Source organism: Cherax quadricarinatus, chromosome 12 (assembly GCF_038502225.1).
Source record: "Cherax quadricarinatus isolate ZL_2023a chromosome 12, ASM3850222v1, whole genome shotgun sequence".
Taxonomy (NCBI): domain Eukaryota; kingdom Metazoa; phylum Arthropoda; class Malacostraca; order Decapoda; family Parastacidae; genus Cherax; species Cherax quadricarinatus.
In genome coordinates, this window is record NC_091303.1 from 24,877,148 (window position 1) to 24,899,374 (window position 22,227).

Genomic DNA, 22,227 nt, shown 5'->3' on the forward strand with positions numbered 1-22,227 from the left:
GGCTATAAACACCCCCACCCACCCACACTCCACCCCACGACATCACCACCCACCCTCTCTCTCTCTCCTGTGAACTTCAAACCTACAAGCCTCCTCTGGGATGACTTCACACCGCAAAATAGCAAGATTATCTACGCTATCTGGCTATTGTCCCAGTAGATACTGCAGTGTTTGTGGGTATACCACAAGGGACAAAGATCTTCTTGGATGTAAGGAGCCTACTTGTTCCAACTACTGCCACACAGATTGCACTCCAGAAGGAGAATTTTGTTGCAGCCAGGTTGAAAATTTCAGAAAATTTAAGGATATCCATAATCCTGTGGTATATGTGGATACAAGCCTGGAGCTACAGGAGGAAGGTTCAGAAGTCCTACCTCAGGGACTCCTGTCCAAAGATCAAGACTGCCCTCTTGGGCTGTGTTGTAAAGTTGCAGCTAAGATAATCCATCACAGGGAAGCACTTCATGAGCTCCTCAAATCATTAGATAACCTACAAGCTATTGTAGAAGGTCAGTGCAAGCCTGCATCAAGTGACATAAGCTGCTCAGCTGATGGCGACACTATTGACAAAGACTGGAAGTCCCACACTGAGCTTAACTCAGGGGTAAACGACTGGTGGAATTCTGTCATCGCTAAGGTCCCACAGACTGGCAGAGTTCAAAACACTACCTTTGGGAATTCTAACACAATTCCTCTGACCACCACAGAGGGAACAAATCCTCTTCCCAGCAACGTGGGAAGCCTTGGATCTGTTAATTCTCCTACACCTGACATCTCTGCTTCAGCCACTGCCAGTCTACTTGACAGTGCACATACCATCTCTGATCCTACACCTGTCAGCACACCTGCCGATACTATTCTAGAATCTGGTAGTAGTGTTTCGACAGCAAGTTCTGAGCCAGGAGTTTCTCCACCAGAGAACGGTGCAGTTAGTGATCAGGGAACTATCACTGCACCTGATCACCTACTGCGCCGAAGTACGAACAGCAGGGACACATCTGTCAGAACTGGTAGAGGGCGGGGTAGAGGACGTGGAGGAGGACGTGGTGGAGGAAGACATCTACAGCCGTCTCACCCTCCACTAACACAGTTCCAGCGGCAGAATCTGAGGACAAATCTGCGAAACACAGGAGGTGCAACAAATCCTAGTCCACCCTCCCAGGCACCTAGGCTGTGCTCTCGCTGTCACCGGAAGGGGCACTCTGCCAACAACTGCCTGCGAGATACCAGGTGTAACTACTGCTACAAGAAAGGACATAAGGAGGACCAGTGTCGGAAGAAAAAGGAACTTGACAGACAGGGCCACCTGTTTAGAGACCTGTTCTCAGAACAAACCAGCAGGATCTCTGAATTGGTAAACACTCTCACACGTCACCCACTTAGCTACTCCTATCCCAGCCCAGCAGGTGGGATTGGGCCTTATACAAGACCACAGACCTACATCCCTGCAGCTGCCTCAGTACCCTACCTCTCTCAAGGGCAGGCACCTTACATTCCCTACACACCCACCACCTCAAGCTGACCACTTCATCATGAGGAGCCAGTCTATCAGCATCCTGTCGGCCAACATTAGAGGTTTCATTACTAATGTTGGAGAGCTCACACATAGCTTTGTGAACACTCGACGTCCAGACATGATAGCTGTTGTTGAAACATTTTTGGATGACAGGACTCCAGAAATTTTGCAAGAATTGCTGGCTACACCTCATGGATGAGAAGAGACAGGTAAGGGCAAGGAGGTGGTGTTGCTGTGTGCTTCTCCAAAAGTGTTCATGCCCAGCACATAGATGTTGCCACCCCTACACATCTTGATATGACGTTCTTCAAGCTCTGTATAAACACTAGTACCTCTGTACTAGGATGTGCAATGTACAGACCTCAGTGGCAACATGCACACGCTATCAACTTCCTAATGGAAAATATTGACTCCCTTCTGCTACAACACAACTGTCAACATATTATAATTGTTGGTGACCTCAACCAGCACCTTATACAGAGGGACTTCGATGACCTTCTTGCAGTGTTTGACATGAGAAACTTTGTTGATTTCCCTACTCATATCTCTGGCTCCTCCCTTGACCCAGTAGTGAGTGATCTGGCAGAAGGCATAGTCACTTGTCAACCCCTCGGCTACGTTGGATCGTCTGACCACAAGGCTGTTTTTACCACACTTAAGATCCCAACAGAACGAGGTGAGGAGTCCACACGCACAACCTGGCTATGGGAAAGAGGTAATTGGCCAGCCCTTTGCTCTGAGCTCGACACCACCGACTGGAATGCTCTTCTCCAGGGGGATGTTGACAACCAAGTGAAAGCCTTCACTGGACACATCCTTAATCTGCAACAAGAACACATTCCTCACCGGCAATATGTGACAAAGCCTACAGATCAGCCTTGGTTTGGCTTTCGTTGTAGAGAGGCTGCTACTGCTAAGTACAAAGCATGGCGAAGGTATAAGAGACATCCTACCACCTATAACAGGAACTTGCACATGCAAGCCTGTAGGCATATGGGTGATGTTCAAAAGTGGGCCATTGCTAAATGGGAGGTGGACACTAAAAGAAAGTTAGCATCAGGTAGGGTAGGCTCCAAAACCTGGTGGTCCCTGGTCAAGGACAGACAAGGTTATCTGCCTGATGAACTTATTCCACCTCTAAATCGACAGGATGGGACCACCTCTACTAGTAGTCAAGAGAAGGCGGACCTCTTTGCTGAACACTTTGCTACCAAAATGCAAGTTCCTGATCCAGCAAGGGACCCTCCTTGGCTAGCTGCAAGAACTGTGTCAAAACTGTCAGTGGTGACAATAAGGCAGGAGGAGGTGCATTTCCTTCTTAAATCACTTGACCAGGAAAAGGCTGTGGGCCCAGACAAGTTGAGCCCAAGATTGTTGAGAAGATGTGCAGACGAGCTAGCAGCACCTCTAACTCGCATCTTTCAGCACTGCCTAGTACAGTGCAAATGGCCCTCTCCATGGAAAGAGGCAAATGTAGTCCCTGTTCACAAAAAGAAGAGCAGAGCAGAAATCAGCAACTACAGACCAGTGTCACTCCTGTCAATCACTGGTAAGATCCTTGAGACAATAATCTCAAGACAAATGACAGATTTTTTTGACTACCACTCACTACTTTGTGATCGTCAATATGGCTTCAGGAAAGGTTACTCTGCTGCTGATCTGTTGTTAAACCTCTCCACTAAGTGGCACCAGTCACTGGATGAATCCAAAGTCAGCTGTGTGGTAGCACTGGACATTGCTGGCGCTTTCGACCGGGTGTGGCACCAGGGCCTCTTAGCAAAACTTCAAGCACTGGGAATTGCAGGCTCTACGCTATGTCTCCTCAGTGATTACCTTCATGGTAGATCTCTAAGTGTAGTCCTCAATGGAACGGAATCAGCAAGGCATCCTATTGGGGCAAGCGTTCCACAAGGAAGTGTGCTGGGTCCACTGTTATGGAATGTCTACTTCAACGACCTTCTTCATCTCATCCCTGAATCACATGCATATGCAGACGACTGTACACTGACATTCACTTATCCAAGAGAAGAAATGCCAGCTGCTCTAAGCTACATCAATCACCAGCTGAGAGCTATATCAGCTTGGGGAAATAGATGGCAAGTAACATTTGCACCTGAGAAAACGCAAATGATGATCGTCTCTAGGCACCATGATGGTAATGCTGGTGCAGTAGTAAGGATGAATGGGACGATGTTGGCACCTGGAGAAGAAGTTGATATCCTTGGGGTGAAATTTGACTCCAAACTAACCATGAAGAACCATGTTGTAAATCTTGCAAACAAGGCAGCCAGGAAGCTTACAGCACTTCGCCGTATCTCGCATCTGCTTGACAGTAGGGGTTGCAAGATCCTGTACGAGGCACAAGTACGCTCACACCTTGAGTATGCTCCACTTTCTTGGTTTGCCTGCCCCCCCTCTCATCTGCGACTGCTTGACAGAGTAGAGAACAGAGCAAGACGTCTCATCTCTCGCCTGGACCCATCCTGGATAGATCTGTCATTTCAGCAGAGCCTTCAACATAGGAGGGATGTGGGTGGCCTTACTGTTATGTACAAGGCCAATATTGTCAAAATACCACACTTGGATCCACTTCGAGGACAGCGTGAAACAAGCTTTTATGCCACAAGACGGGCAGAAAGCAGCAACTTCACTCTGGCTGTACCCTTCTCCAGAACATCACTCCATCTGAGATCATACATACCCAGGATGACTCGAGTATGGAACACATTCGTACAGCATAATGATGTCAACGAGATAAAGTCAGTTGATCAAATGAAAATGCTGGCCCACAGATGGCTCCAACTTCATCCTGTCCCATACTTGTATGTCTCATAACAATAAAAATGCTTTCAAATGAGCTGATGTAGGTAACAGCTCTTAGCTTGCCAATAAAGTTAGGAATCCTTAACCTGTAATATAGCTGTCAATAAAGCTAGGGATCCTTAACCTTGTCAAACCCTGTGTAAAAAAAAAAAAAAAAAAAAAAAAAAAGAAGAGTGTTGGTAGGTGGATGGGTGTAGGGAGTGGGTGGGGTGGGGGTCTCTTGTGTTCCAGAGTAGGGTTAGGGAAAACCTTGAGGGGGGGGGGAGATTGTTACTGGAAACACTGTCTTTTGCTCATGTGCCCAGGACTAATCTGTGCCTCACCCTCGTATGTCTTAATATTTTAACAACGTACAGTGGACCTTTGTGTAATGACATTAATCTGTTCCAGAGAGCTTGTCTTTAACCAATTTTTTCGTTATCCGAATTAACTTTCCCCATAAGAAATAATGGAAATCCAATTAATCCATTCCAGACACCCAAAAGTATTAAACAAAATAATTTTTTTTACATGAAATATAAATTTCCCTACACAGAAAACAATGAGACATGCAGAATAAACAATAATGAAATGACACTTACCTTTATTGAAAAGGTATTGATGAGTGATAAGATGGAAGGAGGGCAGAGGATGGAGGAATTTACAATTGTTTGGAAGAGGAATCCCCTTCCATAAAGACTTCAGGTAACAAGTCCTTTCCTGGGGTTACCTCCCTTCTTTTTTTTTAATGCCACTAGAACCAGCTTGAGAGTCACTGGACCCCTGTCGCACCAAAAATCTGTCCAGAGAGCTCTGTTTTTGGCGTCTCTTTAAGATTTCCCTACAATGGGACACAACATTGTCATTACAGATGTTGCCAGCACGGCCTGCAACAGCTCTGTCAGGGTGATGTTCATCCATAAATATTTGCACATAAGAAAGCAGGAACACTGCAGGAGGCATGTTGGCCCATACTTGGCAGGTCCTTCACAAACCATCCCACTAACAGAATCATATTTGCCCAACCCAATTTTCAATGCTTCCCAAGCAATAAGCAATGAGTGAATAGAATTATTCACTCATGTGCAAGTCCCAATCAAGTCAAATCGTGTGGGAAAGTACCCTGTCTAGTATGTGGGGAAGTACCCTGGTTGGTATTTGGGGAAGTACCCTGGCTGGTATGTGGGAAGTACCCTGGCTGTTATGTGGGGAAGTACCCTGGCTGGTATGTGAGGAAGTTCCCTGGCTGGTGTGTGGGAAGTACCCTGGCTGGTATGTGGGGAAGTACCCTGGCAGGTATGTGGGGAAGTACCCTGGCTGGTATGTGGGGAAGTTCCCTGGCTGGTGTGTGGGGAAGTACCCTGGATGGTATGTGGGGAAGTACCCTGGATGGTATGTGGGGAAGTACCCTGGCTGGTATGTGGGGAAGTACCCAGGCTGGTATGTGGAGAAGTACCTTGACTAGTATGTGGGGAAGTTCCCTGACTGGTGTGTGGGAAGTACCTCGCTGGTGTACATAAGAAAGCAGGAGGACTGCAGCAGACCTGTTGGCCCATACTACCACCCTCTACCACCATCACTACCACCCTCTACCACTACCACTTTCGTATTTTTCTACAAACTTTTTCTTGAATTCTATAGTGTTTCTCACCCTCTTTACCACAGGGCTGGCACTAGAAGCTCATGGTGGCTTATTTAGCAGTTACAAGCACTAAAAACAATGGAACAATACAAAATTTATCCCATGTACACATGGAATCATCCTCATTGGCTTGTAAACAATGGTACACTGGCTGTACATGGAATGTCCAGGTGCTCACTCCGCGCAGACACGTTCGGGGCAAATGTCCTTAACCCCATGACTGTCGCAACCCCCAATCCTGAGGTGTCTCCTGGTGTCGCAAAATTAAAAAAAAAATTATTTTTCTTATGAAATGAGAGAGAATCTTTTCCCGATTGTAATGACACCAAAAAAACGAAATTTGATGGAAAACTGACGGAATTACGCTCTCGCAAAGTTAGCGACCTTGGCGATATTTACAAATCGGCTATTATGCCCATTTTGAGCCCTATTTTTGGCTAATTCCATTGTTCCAGTCGACCAAACTCATAGCTATTTCTTTAGAACTCCATTTTTTCTTTCAATTGAGTACAAGAAACTGCCCATTTACCAATTTCAACTACCCAATAACATGATCAGAAATTTGCAATTTGGCCAATTTCACGAAAATTAAAAAATATGACAATTTCAAAATAAGGTCCAGAATGAACACTGCAGACATTCCTGACTCTAAAATAACATTTTCTTTGTTCATCAGTCATGTCTCCAGGCCCCTCTGATATTACTCTTGCTTTCTATTTTGAAATTTTATTCAAACAAAAAATAGAAAATTTACTATTATGCAGACTACTCCAATACTGTAATAATTGTATAAATAACATCAACCCATTCATGACTGCACATTAGAATGGCTAGTTGGACATTTATTGGACAATGATGTCATTTGTTCACTTTTGAACATCAGCAAAAATCAAACACTTCCCCTAATTTGAGCTCCATTTCCAGGTTCTTTTTATAGTAAAATCAATCAAAATCATCTCTTTTTCTATAATATGTTTTCCATTCTATCAAATGAGACCAAGAAAACGAGAATACAACCATAAATACTATACGAAAATAGACCACAAAGTCGGCATTTTAATTAAAAAAAAAACAGACGGAGTTTTTTTTTTCTCATTATGCACTGCATGCTCCAGGATTTTTTTTAAGTGGTGCACACTGACCACACAGACCCATTCTCTCACATGTGGACCTACCAGCTTTCTCCTTCTTGATTTGAAGCCGCTAGAATTTATGAGTATATATACGTCAAACACGGTACCCCGTAAGATGTATATATATGGCCGTGACAGTCAAAGGGTTAACCGAGTTCTTTTTCGGTAACTGAGCTAATACGTATTTTGATGCAAAAACGTGTCGCTATCCAATTTTTTCGTTATCCGATGACACTGTTACATGAGGATCCACTGTACTAATAGTAATACAGTGGAACCTCTACTTGCAAATTTAATCCATTCCATGACCTTGCTTGCAACTGGATCTGCTTGTTTGCAGATTCAATTTTTCTTATTTAAATTAACTGAAATGCAATTAATCTGTTCCAGTGGAATTCTGTACTTCAATATTTTTGCTAATGTCAACTCTACAGCTTACTTATCTATCTCACTTCATCTGACATAATAAACAATATAAATAACATAGAAACCTGATATATACTCTAAAATGAATAAAATATGTCATTCATGTAGTGGTATGGGCGGTGTCGGCAGTGGACGAGAGTTCGTCTGGGGACCGGACAAAATACTTCTTGAATAATTTCGCTAATATCATCTATACGACTTATTTATCTATCACAGTTCAATTAATATGACATAACAAACAATATAAATAACAGAAACCTGATATATACTCTAGAATGAATAAAACATGTCATTACATGTATATATGTGGCGGCAGCAGGGGTCAATGAGAGTTTGTCTGGAGACAGGAAAAAATACCTTGAATATTTTGCTATCATCAACTCTACGGCTTATTTATCTATCACAGTTCATCTAATGTGAAATAATAAACAACATAAATAACATAGAAACCTGATATATACTCCAGAATGAATAAAGTATGTCATTATGTAACAGGTGGAGGCAGCCACAACCACTCCCTCTTTGTTGTGGTAAACAATGCCCTCTAGTGACGACCTTTTGAAGCCGTCTATTATAATTATTATTATGTAGTACACTATTATTATATATGTATTATTATTATATGTATATTATTATTATTCTATTATTATTATACAATATTTTTTTTTTCAACAAACCGGCCATATCCCACCAAGGCAGGGTGGCCCAAAAAGAAAAACGAAAGTTTTTCTTTTTAAATTCAGTAATTTATACAGGAGAAGGGGTCACTAGCTCCTTGTTCCCAGCATTTTAGTTGCCTCTTACGACACGCATGGCTTACAGAGGAAGAATTCTGTTCCACTTCCCCATGGAGAACTATTATTATTATACATATTATTATACATATTATTATCATTATTATTATTATTATTATTATTATTATTATTATTATTATTATTATTATTACAATATAAATAATTTGTAATTTTTATTCACACAAAAAATATAAGATTTACTGTTATGCCTTTTTGCAATAATTGTATAAATAATGTCAATCCATTCACGACTGCATATTGGAATGGACTCTTGAACATAGCCAAAACAATCGAACATTTCTCCTACGTTGAGCTCAATTTCAAGGTACTTTTCGCCGTGAAAGCAATCAAAATCATATCTATTTCTGTAATATATCTTCCATTCTATCAAATGAAACCAAACAAACAACAAGAATACAACCATAAAAACCATACGAAAATACAGTGGACCCTCGACCGACGTTGGCATCGTCTAACATTAAATCCGACTAGCGATACATTTTAGCGCAAAAATTTTGCCTCGACTAGCACTAAAAAATCCGACCAATGCTATTCCTTCCGTTCGAGACGCATCCACTTGTGGCCTGAGCACACCTCACTTGTCCCGTGGGTGCCAGTGTTTACAAGCCAGCCATCCACCGCGGTCCCATCTAAACATACAATTGGAACATTTCATATCATCACAGCGTTTGTAGTGGTTGCACCTGCAAAATAAGTCACCATGGGCCCCAAGAAAGCTTCTAGTGCCAATCCTACAGCAAAAAGGGTGAGAATTACTATGGATATGAAGAAAGGGATCATTGCTAAGTATGAAAGTGGAGTGCGTGTCTCCGAGCTGGCCAGGTTGTACACAAAACCCCAATCAACCATCGCTACTATTGTGGCCAAGAAAACGGCAATCAAGGAAGCTGGTCTTGCCAAAGGTGCAACTACGTTTTCGAAACTGAGATCACAAGTGATAGAGACTGTTATAGAGACTGTTATTGGTGTGGATAAACGAAAAACAGATAGCAGGAGATAGCATCTCTCAAGCGATCATATGTGAAAAGGCTAGGAAGTTGCATGACGATTTAATTAAAAAAATGCCTGCAACTAGTGGTGATGTGAGTGAATTTAAGGCCAGCAAAGGTTGGTTTGAGAGATTTAAGAATCATAGTGGCATACATAGTGTGATAAGGCATGGTGAGGCTGCCGTTCAGACCACAAAGCGGCTGAAAAATATGTGCAGGAATTCAAGGAGTACATAGACAGTGAAGGACTGAAACCTGAACAAGTGTTTATTTGTGACGAAACAGGCCTGTTTTGGAAGAAAATGCCAAGCAGGACCTACATTACTCAGGAGGAAAAGGCACTCCCAGGACATAAGCCTATGAAAGACAGGTTTACTCTGTTGATGTGTGCCAATGCTAGTGGTGATTGCAAAGTGAAGCCTTTACTGGTGTATCACTCTGAAACTCCCAGAGTGTTCAGGAAAAACAATGTCTTCAAGGCTAATTTGTGTGTGCTGTGGAGGGCAAACAGGAAGGCATGGGTCACTAGGGAATTTTTCTATGACTGGTTACGCCATGCATTTGCCCCCACTGTGAAAAATTACCTCCTGGAAAATAAATTGGACCTTAAGTGCCTCTTTGTATTAGACAATGCTCCTGGTCATCCTTCAGACTTGGTAGAGTGACTTTCTGCAGACATGAGCTTCATTAAGGTGAAGTTTTTGCCTCCTAATACCACTCCTCTCCTGCAGCCTGTACACAAAAGCTATGTTTGAAAGGTGCTTTGTAGTGACCTCAGAAACTCAACTGACTCTAAGAGAGTTTTGGAGAGATCACTTTAGTATCCTCAATTGTCTAAACATTATAGGTAAGGCTTGGGAGGAAGTGACTAGGAGGACCTTGAACTCTGCTTAGAAAAAACTGTGGCCAGAATGTGTAGACAAAAGGGATTTTTAAGGGTTTGAGGCCAACCCTGAGAATCCTATGCCAGTTGAGGAATCCATTGTGGCATTGGGGAAGTCCTTGGGGTTGGAGGTTAGTGGGGAGGATGTGGAAGAATTGGTGGAGGAGGACAATGAAGAACTAACCACTGATGAGCTGCTAGATCATCTTTAACAGCAAGAGGCCACACCTGAGGAAACTGCTTCGGAGGAGGGGATAGAGAAATTGAAGAAGTTGCCTACTTCTAAGATTAAGGAAATGTGTGCAATGTGGCTTAAAGTGCAAACCTTTTTTGATGAAAATCACCCTGACACATCTACTGCAAGCCGTGTTGGCAACCTGTACACTGACAATGTTGTGAAACACTTTAGGAATGTCATAAAAGAACGGGAGGTACAGGCCTCTATGGACAGATATGTTGTGCGACAGAGGTCCAGTGACTCTCAAGCTGGTCCTAGTGGCATTAAAAGAAGAAAGGAAGTAACCCCGGAAAAGGACTTGCCACCTCAAGTCCTAATGGAAGGGGATTCCCCTTCTAAACACTAACACTCTCTCTCCCCTCCTCCCATCCCATCAATCATCACCAGCTCTTCAATAAAGGTAAGTGTCATGTAACTGTGCATGTCTTCTTCAGTTTGTGTGTATTAAAATTAATATTTCATGTGGTAAATTTTTTTTTTTTCAATACTTTGGGGTGTCATGAACAGATTAATTTAATTTCCATTATTTCTTATGGGGAAAATTAACTCGACTACCGATAATTTCGATTAACGATGAGCTCTCAGGAACGGATTAATATCATTGGTCGAGGGTCCACTGTACTGCTAAGGGGTGGCTAATTGCTGAGAAGTGAACTCCATTATTTATGCTCCGATTTCTTTCATTTTTTTTGTGTACATTAAGAAGCATCTTTCCATCATATGTTGCCCAAGTTTCAATAAAATAGTCCAACAAACAAATGAGATACAATTCCCTAGATCAAAAGCAAGAACCCCTCACCAGCGTCAAGGAACCTACCTTGAGGTCTGCTCGCTTATGGAAATTTTGGTCACGTATGGAAGCAAAAAATTGACCCATTGACTGCTTGTATTTGGAAAAACTCACACATGGATGAGCTCAGAAGTTGAGGTTCCACTGTACTAATAATACTAACAACAATACTATACTAATAATGCCAATACTCAGCTTCTACAAGCCTGAACACTGTACTTTGTGTGTGTGTGTGTGTGTGTGTGTGTGTGTGTTTATAGTCCTTAGTATACCCACGTATATCAATATACTAACAACATACTAATAGTACTATGACTAACAATAGTAATACCAATAATACTAATATCAATATATGTGCTTGATAACTATCAATATATGTACTTGATAACTATAACAAAACACACAACCATAATACGAGAAAGAGATCACTCTTCGATATTCCCCATGTTCGCCCCTTCCTATGCAAAAATGCTATGCATGTAAAAGGCCCAAGACCTAGAATTCATTGGCAGAACAAACTAAAGATCCCCTGTCTGCAAATCAGTTTAAGGCCCAAATAAGAAATCACCTCATCACCCAAAATTAATCAAACAAACCATACCTAACCACTACCAGTTTCTCAAAAGCTACTCATATTGTGCTGATGAATGCTCAACCACTTACTACTTTGAAATTAAGATGTCTGTTCTTTTCACTGTTTTAAATAGTAGTAGACTGTAATACAGTACATCATAATGTAAATTGTTCCATTGTAATACCAAATTTCATTGTTTTAAACAGTACTAAACTGTGATACATCACACTGTAAATTGTTTTAAATTGTTACATTGTCATACAATAATCTTTATTACTAATTCAATAGTGTAAAAAGTCTCTGTTAGACTTATCAGAACCATGTAGCATCACCTGATTTAATATTAAATTCTCCTGTACTCACTCTAACTCATCTAATGACCATATGAATTATGTATTATTGCCTTACTATTCTTAAGTTAATCTTCAAGTTTGCTCGAAATGCTCAGCATACAGAGGGGCTTTTGCCATGTACACTCAACTGTTATATTCCTCTGTACAACCACGTAATTTGTCAAAATAAAAAATCTAATCTAATCTACTAATAATACCAATAATACTAATATCAATATACTAATAATACTAATATCAATATACGTACTAATAATACCAATAATACTAATATCAATATACTAATAATACCAATAATACAGTGGACCCCCGCTTAACGACCGCCTCCCAATGCGACCAATTATGTAAGTGTATTTATGTAAGTGCGTTTGTACGTGTATGTTTGGGGGTCTAAAATGGACTAATCTACTTCACAATATTCCTTATGGGAACAAATTCGGTCAGTACTGGTACCTGAACATACTTCTGGAATGAAAAAAGATCGTTAATCGGGGGTCCACTGTACTAATATCAGTGTACTAATAATACTAACATGTGTACAAGTCTTTCGTTCACCCACATATGTACTACCTTTATACTACATGTGTACCCAATAACTTGGTTTGCCAACTGCATTGTCTTTGTGTGCTAAAATCTTATCTCTTAAAATTGTGTACATGTGTACCCAATAACTTGGTTTGCCAATTGCACTGTCTTTGTGTGCTAAAATCTTATCTCTTAAAATTGTTGCCAGGTCTGTAGTCCTATTGGTCTACATTTACTCCTGCATGCGCATGCCTCCTACCAAGGTCATCTTTTCCTTGCTCCTGCTATGTGCTGTGTGTATGATAATCACTCCAGAGCAGGGTTTGTGACAGCCACTTACCAGTGATCATAGGGCCAGCTCTATCACTCAAACGTCCCCGTTAACCACAAACATAGGTGATTTGTATATTACTCCTCAGAGGTGTCATCCATCCCAATGCTTGCTGTACAATGACTCTCCTACTCCATGCCCTTCCACCTCTGTCCTCTTCAATTATTCTATTCTCATTGCCCATTTGAGTCCTTATTTACCACACTTATCACTTGTATATTGCTACTTTGCATATGTATGTATGTATGTATGTATGTATGTGTATGTGTGTGTGTATGTGTGTGTATGTGTGTGTGTGTGTGTGTGTGTGTGTGTGTGTGTGTGTGTGTGTGTGTGTGTGTGTGTGTGTGTGTGTGTGTGTGTGTGTGTGCGCGCGCGTGTGTGTGTGTGTGCATGTGCGTGTGTATAGGGAGTTCCCATTACCATACAAGTTTAATATAATTTTAACCAGAAATGTGGATTTTTAAATTACAATAGTCTACCTGGAGTTTACCTGGAGAGAGTTCCGGGGGTCAACGCCCCCGCGGCCCGGTCTGTGACCAGGCCTCCTGGTGGATCAGAGCCTGATCAACCAGGCTGTTACTGCTGGCTGCACGCAAACCAACGTACGAGCCACAGCCCGGCTGATCAGGAACCGACTTTAGGTGCTTGTCCAGTGCCAGCTTGAAGACTGCCAGGGGTCTGTTGGTAATCCCCCTTATATATGCTGGGAGGCAGTTGAACAGTCTCAGGCCCCTGACACTTATTGTATGGTCTCTTAATGTGCTAGTGACACCCCTGCTAGTGACACCCCCTTGGTTGTTTGGAATCACACATAAATTTTTTTTTATCACATCAGCCACATCTCACCAAGGTAGGGTGACCCAAAAAACAGGAAACATTCACCTTCAATCATTTAACAGCTGTTTTACCAGAAATGAAGAGACATCACAATTTAAATGACTCTTCAAACAACATCTCGATTCTCCTCCAGGGTGTAAGGATTGTATTTCCTACCTCCGTCTGACTAACCAGTTTTCCTGAAACACGTTTAACAGGATGAGCCTGTCTCCAACCAAGGCTCTGCCCACATAACAGTATATTGGATAATTGTACATGCACTGTATATATAAAATGTGGACAAGTATCATCCCCAGTTATTATAATGCTCTTCAATAAAGCACTTTAATATCAACCCTTCCAAACTTTCTCAAAAGAGCTATCTATGATCTCTACAGAACACCTCAAACACAATAAAGTACCAATATCAAACTGAGAGTAATCTACAAGAAACTCTTACATATCTTAGTACAACATACTTAATCCTTTCCAGTATGAATTTAGACCCAAAATAACACATTTTGACTGTTGAAAATATGCATTTTGCATAGGGTCTGTAAAGTCTTACCAGTCGCTTGAATGTGTGACCTTTACATTGCATTTTTTCCTCGATATTAAACTCAAACCCTTTCACTGTCGGTGTCATACAGTACAGCTTACAAGTCAGTGTTGGTGCCATATGAATATGCCAAAATTCTAGCAGGAGAAAACTGGGAGACCTACATGTGAGAGAATGGGTCTGCACGGTCACTGTGTGCAGTATAAAAAAAATCCTGCAGCACGCAGTGCATAATGAGAAAAAAAAAAAACTCTGACTGTGTTTTTGGCTTAAAATATCAACTTTGAAATCTATTTTCATATGATTTTGATTGGTTTCACGATGAAAAGTACCTTGAAATTGAGCTCAAAGTAGCAGAAATGTTTGATTTTTGCCGATGTTCAAGAGTAAACAAATGATCTCACCATCCAATATGTGTCCAACTGACCAGTCTAATACGCAGTCATGAATGGGTTGACATCATTTATAGAATCATTACAATAATGCAGTATGTATTCTGCATAACAGAAAGTCTTCTACTTTCTGTGTGAATAAAAATTCAAAATGGAAAGCAAGAATAATATAAGAGGGGCCTGGAGATGTGACTAATGAACAGAAAAAATGTTATTTTAGTGTCAGGAATGTCTGCACTGTTTCTTCTGGACCCTATTTTGAAATTGGCATCTTTTGAAATTTGTGTGAAATTGGCCAAATTGCCAATTTCTGACCACTTTACTGAGTAGTTGAAATCGGTAACTGGGCGGTTTCTTGTACTCAATCGACAGAACCAATGGAGTTCTAGCGAAATAGCTATGAGTTTGGTCAACTGGAACAGTGGAATTGGCCGAAAATAGAGCTCAAAGTGGGCAAAATTGCTGATGTGTATGTATCGCCGAGACCGCTAACTTCGCAAGAGCATAATTCCGTAAGTTTTCCATCAAATTTCGTACTTTTGGTATCATTACCATCGGGAAAAGATTCTCTATTGTTTCATAAGAAAAAATATATAGTTTTCTTTTAAATTCTTCGACACTGAGAGCAAGTTTGTGAGCAGGGGTCTCGAGAGTGAAAAAGTTAATTTAAACACATCAGTATGTCATACAAGGAGAGCAAATCAGTACCTGTAATTCATGTTAGTGATTATGATAATACATGTAGACACACACATGTAAAGGCTACATAAAATGATAATCCCCCAACAGCAATGTAAATATAATGTAAATGGTATACAAGTATATTGTACATACAAATTGCAAGTTAAGAATGTAAACAGGCATTGATAAGTGTTTGTTTTTATTTGTTTAGTAATTTCTTTGTTTCCCACAGAAGCTTTTATGGTTCTCTACTAGAATTTGTTGTATACCATGACAACTTATACCCCAAAATGTTTGGAATGAGCACTGTGTTGTACTTCTAAAACTATAATGAGCAATCCCAATAATGTCACAGAATAATCCCAGTAATGTCACAGAATTATACTCACACAAATATGTGTATGCACAACAATACTGATAATTATGACTAAAAGGTAGTCATGTGTAAAAAGAATACCTATTTACATAAACATACAAAGCAACTTACCCTCTACAGGGATCCAAAACAAGTGCACGAGGTCGGTCTACTTGAATGATCATAACAATGTGTGAACCATCTGCATTCATGGCATAAATACTGTTATTACCAGAATCAGTCCAATAAATCTTTTTGGATGTCCAGTCATAGGCTACACCTTCAGGATTAATACCAACAGCCAAGATAGTTGTGACATCATCTACAGATGGCGATGAACTGGGAATCTTAGCAATTTTTGTGTCTGGTCTAATCTGAGTGAACACAATTTGCTTGCCCTTGTAATCAAAATCAATGCCAACAACATTGGTCAATCCCTTAACTGTTTCAAATGGCACAACACTGTGTTTGGGGGTCAGAGACAGACTGCGGATTTCTGCTCTAGTAGCAAAGATAAGGAACTCCTTGGAATCTTCACAACTTCGTTTGTCCTCAGCCAACACACCAGTAGCACAGGAACACCGGTATCTAGCATCAACTGGTTGGTCAGCGGGTAAAGAGAAACAGAGTTGAGCACAGCCTCCATTTCCTAATCTTGTACAAGGTGTATCAGCCTGAAAATAGAAATGAAAAAAATACTGTTAGATTGTACTGCACAAGACTAATCATTCAGGTCAATCACTGCCCTTCAAGAGGGGTGTGTGGGAGCTGGTGAGAAACTTTAGATTCAAGGAACTAGAGCTATCTTTCCTTCCTTGGTTTGAACATGATTATCTCTCATTCCCCAGGAGCTGTATGATCCATAAGTGTTTACTCTTACCCCACAATTTTAACAATTCCAAAAGTAGCACAGTACAGTGAAACCTCTTACATGGTGTCATCCCATAATGCAAATCTGGGTAAAAATGCAACTAATCTGATGTAGCACACTAAAAACTCTTGACAGTATGAGTCATAAGCCATCAAAAAATCATCATAGCATTAAAATATGTAGCAGTAATGTTAAATGATCAGTTATGGAAGGAGAAAAGAGAATATGAATGTGTAAATTCAAGAATTATGTGGATTAAAGTAAAGGTTGGATGCGAAAAGTGGGTCATAATAAGCGTGTATGCACCTGGAGAAGAGAGGAATGTAGAGGAGAGAGAGAGATTTTGGGAGATGTTAAGTGAATGTATAGGAGCCTTTGAACCAAGTGAGAGAGTAATTGTGGTAGGGGACCTGAATGCTAAAGTAGTAGAAACTTTTAGAGAGGGTGTGGTAGGTAAGTTTGGGGTGCCAGGTGTAAATGATAATGGGAGCCCTTTGATTGAACTTTGTATAGAAAGGGGTTTAGTTATAGGTAATACATATTTTAAGGAAAAGAGGATAAATAAGTATACAAGATATGATGTAGGGCGAAATGACAGTAGTTTGTTGGATTATGTATTGGTAGATAAAAGACTGTTGAGTAGACTTCAGGATGTACATGTTTATAGAGAGGCCACAGATATATCAGATCACTTTCTAGTTGTAGCTACACTGAGAGTAAAAGGTAGATGGGATACAAGGAGAATAGAAGCATCAGGGAAGAGAGAGGTGAAGGTTTATAAACTAAAAGAGGAGGCAGTTAGGGTAAGATATAAACAGCTATTGGAGGATAGATGGGCTAATGAGAGCATAGGCAATGGGGTCGAAGAGGTATGGGGTAGGTTTAAAAATGTAGTGTTAGAGTGTTCAGCAGAAGTTTGTGGTTACAGGAAAGTGGGTGCGGGAGGGAAGAGGAGCGATTGGTGGAATGATGATGTAAAGAGAGTAGTAAGGGAGAAAAAGTTAGCATATGAGAAGTTTTTACAAAGTAGAAGTGATGCAAGGAGGGAAGAGTATGTGGAGAAAAAGAGAGAGGTTAAGAGAGTGGTGAAGCAATGTAAAAAGAGAGCAAATGAGAGAGTGGGTGAGATGTTATCAACAAATTTTGTTGAAAATAAGAAAAAGTTTTGGAGTGAGATTAACAAGTTAAGGAAGCCTAGAGAACAAATGGATTTGTCAGTTAAAAACAGGAGAGAGAGTTATTAAATGGAGAGTTAGAGGTATTGGGAAGATGGAGGGAATATTTTGAGGAATTGTTAAATGTTGATGAAGATAGGGAAGCTGTGATTTTGTGTATAGGGCAAGGAGGAATAACATCTTGCAGGAGTGAGGAAGAGCCAGTTGTGAGTGTGGAGGAAGTTCATGAGGCAGTAGGTAAAATGAAAGGGGGTAAGGCAGCCGGGATTGATGGGATAAAGATAGAAATGTTAAAAACAGGTGGGGATATAGTTTTGGAGTGGTTGGTGCAATTATTTAATAAATGTATGGAAGAGGGTAAGGTACCTAGGGATTGGCAGAGAGCATGCATAGTTCCTTTGTATAAAGGCAAAGGGGATAAAAGAGAGTGCAAAAATTATAGGGGGATAAGTCTGTTGAGTATACCTGGTAAAGTGTATGGTAGAGTTATTATTGAAAGAATTAAGAGTAAGACGGAGAATAGGATAGCAGATAAACAAGGAGGCTTTAGGAAAGGTAGGGGGTGTGTGGACCAGGTGTTTACAGTGAAACATATAAGTGAACAGTATTTAGATAAGGCTAAAGAGGTCTTTGTGGCATTTATGGATTTGGAAAAGGCGTATGACAGGGTGGATAGGGGGGCAATGTGGCAGATGTTGCAGGTGTATGGTGTAGGAGGTAGGTTACTGAAAGCAGTGAAGAGTTTTTACGAGGATAGTGAGGCTCAAGTTAGAGTATGTAGGAAAGAGGGAAATTATTACCCAGTAAAAGTAGGCCTTAGACAAGGATGTGTGATGTCACCGTGGTTGTTTAATATATTTATAGATGGGGTTGTAAGACAAGTGAATGCGAGGGTCTTGGCAAGAGGCGTGGAGTTAAAAGATAAAGAATCACACACAAAGTGGGAGTTGTCACAGTTGCTCTTTACTGATGACACTGTGCTCTTGGGAGATTCTGAAGAGAAGTTGCAGAGATTGGTGGATGAATTTGGTAGGGTGTGCAAAAGAAGAAAATTAAAGGTGAATACAGGAAAGAGTAAGGTTATGAGGATAACAAAAAGATTAGGTGATGAAAGATTGGATATCAGATTGGAGGGAGAGAGTATGGAGGAGGTGAATGTATTCAGATAGTTGGGAGTGGACGTGTCAGCGGATGGGTCTATGAAAGATGAAGTGAATCATAGAACTGATGAGGGGAAAAGGGTGAGTGGTGCACTTAGGAGTCTGTGGAGACAAAGAACTTTGTCCTTGGAGGCAAAGAGGGGAATGTATGAGAGTATAGTTTTACCAACGCTCTTATATGGGTGTGAAGCATGGGTGATGAATGTTGCAGCGAGGAGAAGGCTGGAGGCAGTGGAGATGTCATGTCTGAGGGCAATGTGTGGTGTGAATATAATGCAGAGAATTCGTAGTTTGGAAGTAGGAGGAGGTGCGGGATTACCAAAACTGTTGTCCAGAGGGCTGAGGAAGGGTTGTTGAGGTGGTTCGGACATGTAGAGAGAATGGAGCGAAACAGAATGACTTCAAGAGTGTATCAGTCTGTAGTGGAAGGAAGGCGGGGTAGGGGTCGGCCTAGGAAAGGTTGGAGGGAGGGGGTAAAGGAGGTTTTGTGTGCGAGGGGCTTGGACTTCCAGCAGGCATGCGTGAGCGTGTTTGATAGGAGTGAATGGAGACAAATGGTTTTTAATACTTGACGTGCTGTTGGAGTGTGAGCAAAGTAACATTTATGAAGGGGTTCAGGGAAACCGGCAGGCCGGACTTGAGTCCTGGAGATGGGAAGTACAGTGCCTGCACTCTGAAGGAGGGGTGTAAATGTTGCAGTTTAAAAACTGTAGTGTAAAGCACCCTTCTGGCAAGACAGTGATGGAGTGAATGATGGTGAAAGTTTTTCTTTTTCGGGCCACCCTGCCTTGGTGGGAATCAGCCAGTGTGATAATAAAAAATAAAAAATGTACAACTTGGGCAGCATGTGCCATGGAGCTTTTCCAGTCTGACCCAAGTTGGGCCTAAAGCATAGCTTTCCCACTCCATCAGTGCTTACAGTTGCATCACATGCTATATGCATTCTGTGTTTATCAAAGGATTCTGAATATTTTCATCACCTCACCTCATCTTTGGATATAACCAAGGGCACCCAAGAAAAATACTGGTGATGTTTGAGGTGCCAAGAATATATGTGATTCTTTGATATTTTCTGAAAAGCATGGAAATTTTGGATATGCATTAAGGCGGTGCACATGTGATACTGACTGCCTGAACTTTGGGTCTGAGAAAATCCACTATCTGTACAAGCTGAAACAATGAGAAGAAAATATGACTATATGCAATAATAAGACCCTGTGAAGTAAGTAGTTCAGATTGTGACCTGCTGAAAAGAGTGTCAAAGAGATCAACACAGTCAAATGTCATAGAAAAGTTACTGAATGTGTGAATAAATGAGAAGACAAAGAAAGTGGCCCCACATAGTACTTATAAAATAAGACACAAAGCCCTATCCTACTATAAAGCCATGTGAAAAAGGAAAGCCTTCATAGTTTGATGGCTTGACTGCTGTAAACAGTGAAATCAGCTTCTCAACATAAAGTTTAGTAATGAGTATGTCAGCTGATCATGCAAGATCACAACCCCTCTGATCAGACACACATCAAGACCACAATCCAGGAGAGCAGCCCACATCTACTCACAAAACAGAGAAGGAAGCCCTACATGATGAGTAGAGGGTTCCTCCTCCTTCCACCACAAAGATCACAGTATAAGCCAGGTTGACAAGGATGCATCAAACCCAAAACAGGTAAAGCAGGCCTAGCTCCTTACAGCTGAGATCCAGGCAAAAACTCACCAGACTTGAGATAAGAGGCTCTCAACTGGGAAAGTATGGAATGCACCAGTGCAAGGCATTCTTCCTAGGTGATGCACAGGATTTAACAATCACAGCAGGAAAGGGCTGACCAAGGAGTATATCTGGCACCCATCCTCCAGCCTTGAATGCTACAAGGCTGCATACAGGCAGAGCATGGTCTGCCATTCCTATCCCTTCTCCAGTACAGCATAAGAGCACCCTAACTCGCAAACGGTCCAAATGTATATATACGTTTTTTCAACATTTGATAGTATGTAAAAAAGTAGATCTTTTTTTTTTTTCATTTGAAAACGTGTAAAAAACTTTGATCTACACTTTTTTTTGTTATATTTGAAAATATGTAAAAAACATAAATCTACTTGTGGAGCACTACGCATGTGAACGTAGATCTGCTTGGACTGTTTACGGGTTAAACAGGTCTAGTGTATGTGAAGCAACCACTTCAAACTTCTTCAGATGGGAGGCCCACATCAAGCACCAATCAAAGATTATTCCATATAATGCACTGTAACTTGCTGCTCTTAGGAAAGGACCACATCATGGAATACCACATGGGAAACAGGTTGTGTCACCCAGGAATGGCCAAAATGAACAGCCACATCTTCTGGGTGGAAGACCAGCAGTAGTTAGTAGTCCACTCCTTGAAACTGTCTACCAAGGCCAGTGACAGGCCACCTAGGAATAAATGCTGAACAGTAAACTGCACATCATCCACATTCAAAGAGGACTTGACTCTGTCAGAAGCAACGTCACCACACCATCCACTCAAAACACTGCCCTGTAAGACCCCCTCCTCCAGGGACAATTCCTGAGTAGCATGAACCAGCCCTCACCCTGAATAACCTATCTGTCAGAAACTGTTGAAGAAACAAGGTCAGTCGACCTTGCAATCCCAGAGTATGGACATGGCAAAGATAGCCAAACTTTCATAATGTGCCTGTTATGAAGGTGGAACCCAACATGTATTTATGTATCTGTAACAGTTACTCTGGAATACCTAATTATATTGAATTGATGGGGCACAAATGCTTTAATGGTCATAAGGGCAGATCACTCTTAGGGGCTGAGAGGCAGCTGAGTTAAGCCTGTTTTTCTCAATATAATAGGTTGTACTACATTCACACACACACACACACACACAATTAAAATAAGTAGTTCATAAAATTTGATTTCTTTTTGTAAAAGTAAAATAAGGTGTGGAAGCTAGAGAGCTGTGCATATCGACAGTGTTTTGGTTGTTTTGGTGGGTGTGAGAGGAGCTTAGCTAGGCCCCTCCCTCTCTCTCACTCTCCTTTGTGGCTTCAAGTTGGTAGGACCTCTGGGTCCTTCTTTTATTTCTGGGCAGGGTGTTTGCCCCAGAGGTAAGAGTCAGACCTTAAAGTGGTCTACCATTGTACCCAGGGTGACTAGTGTGTGTTGAAACACTGGGTTAAGGCCCTCAAGAGAAAAGGACGGCTAATTGT

General features: G+C 41.3%; 1 protein-coding gene across 2 annotated transcripts in view; it reads right to left on the reverse strand.

Annotated features, from left to right (window-relative positions):
* Positions 1 to 22,227, reverse strand: part of mgl (low-density lipoprotein receptor-related protein megalin) — a 611,193-nt gene that overhangs the window by 264,486 nt on the left and 324,480 nt on the right. For both annotated transcript variants that reach the window (XM_070084278.1, XM_070084279.1), the window contains exon 33: positions 15,953 to 16,494. In XM_070084278.1, the coding sequence (XP_069940379.1) occupies positions 15,953 to 16,494 (542 nt within the window). The remainder of the gene's footprint in view (positions 1 to 15,952; positions 16,495 to 22,227) is intronic.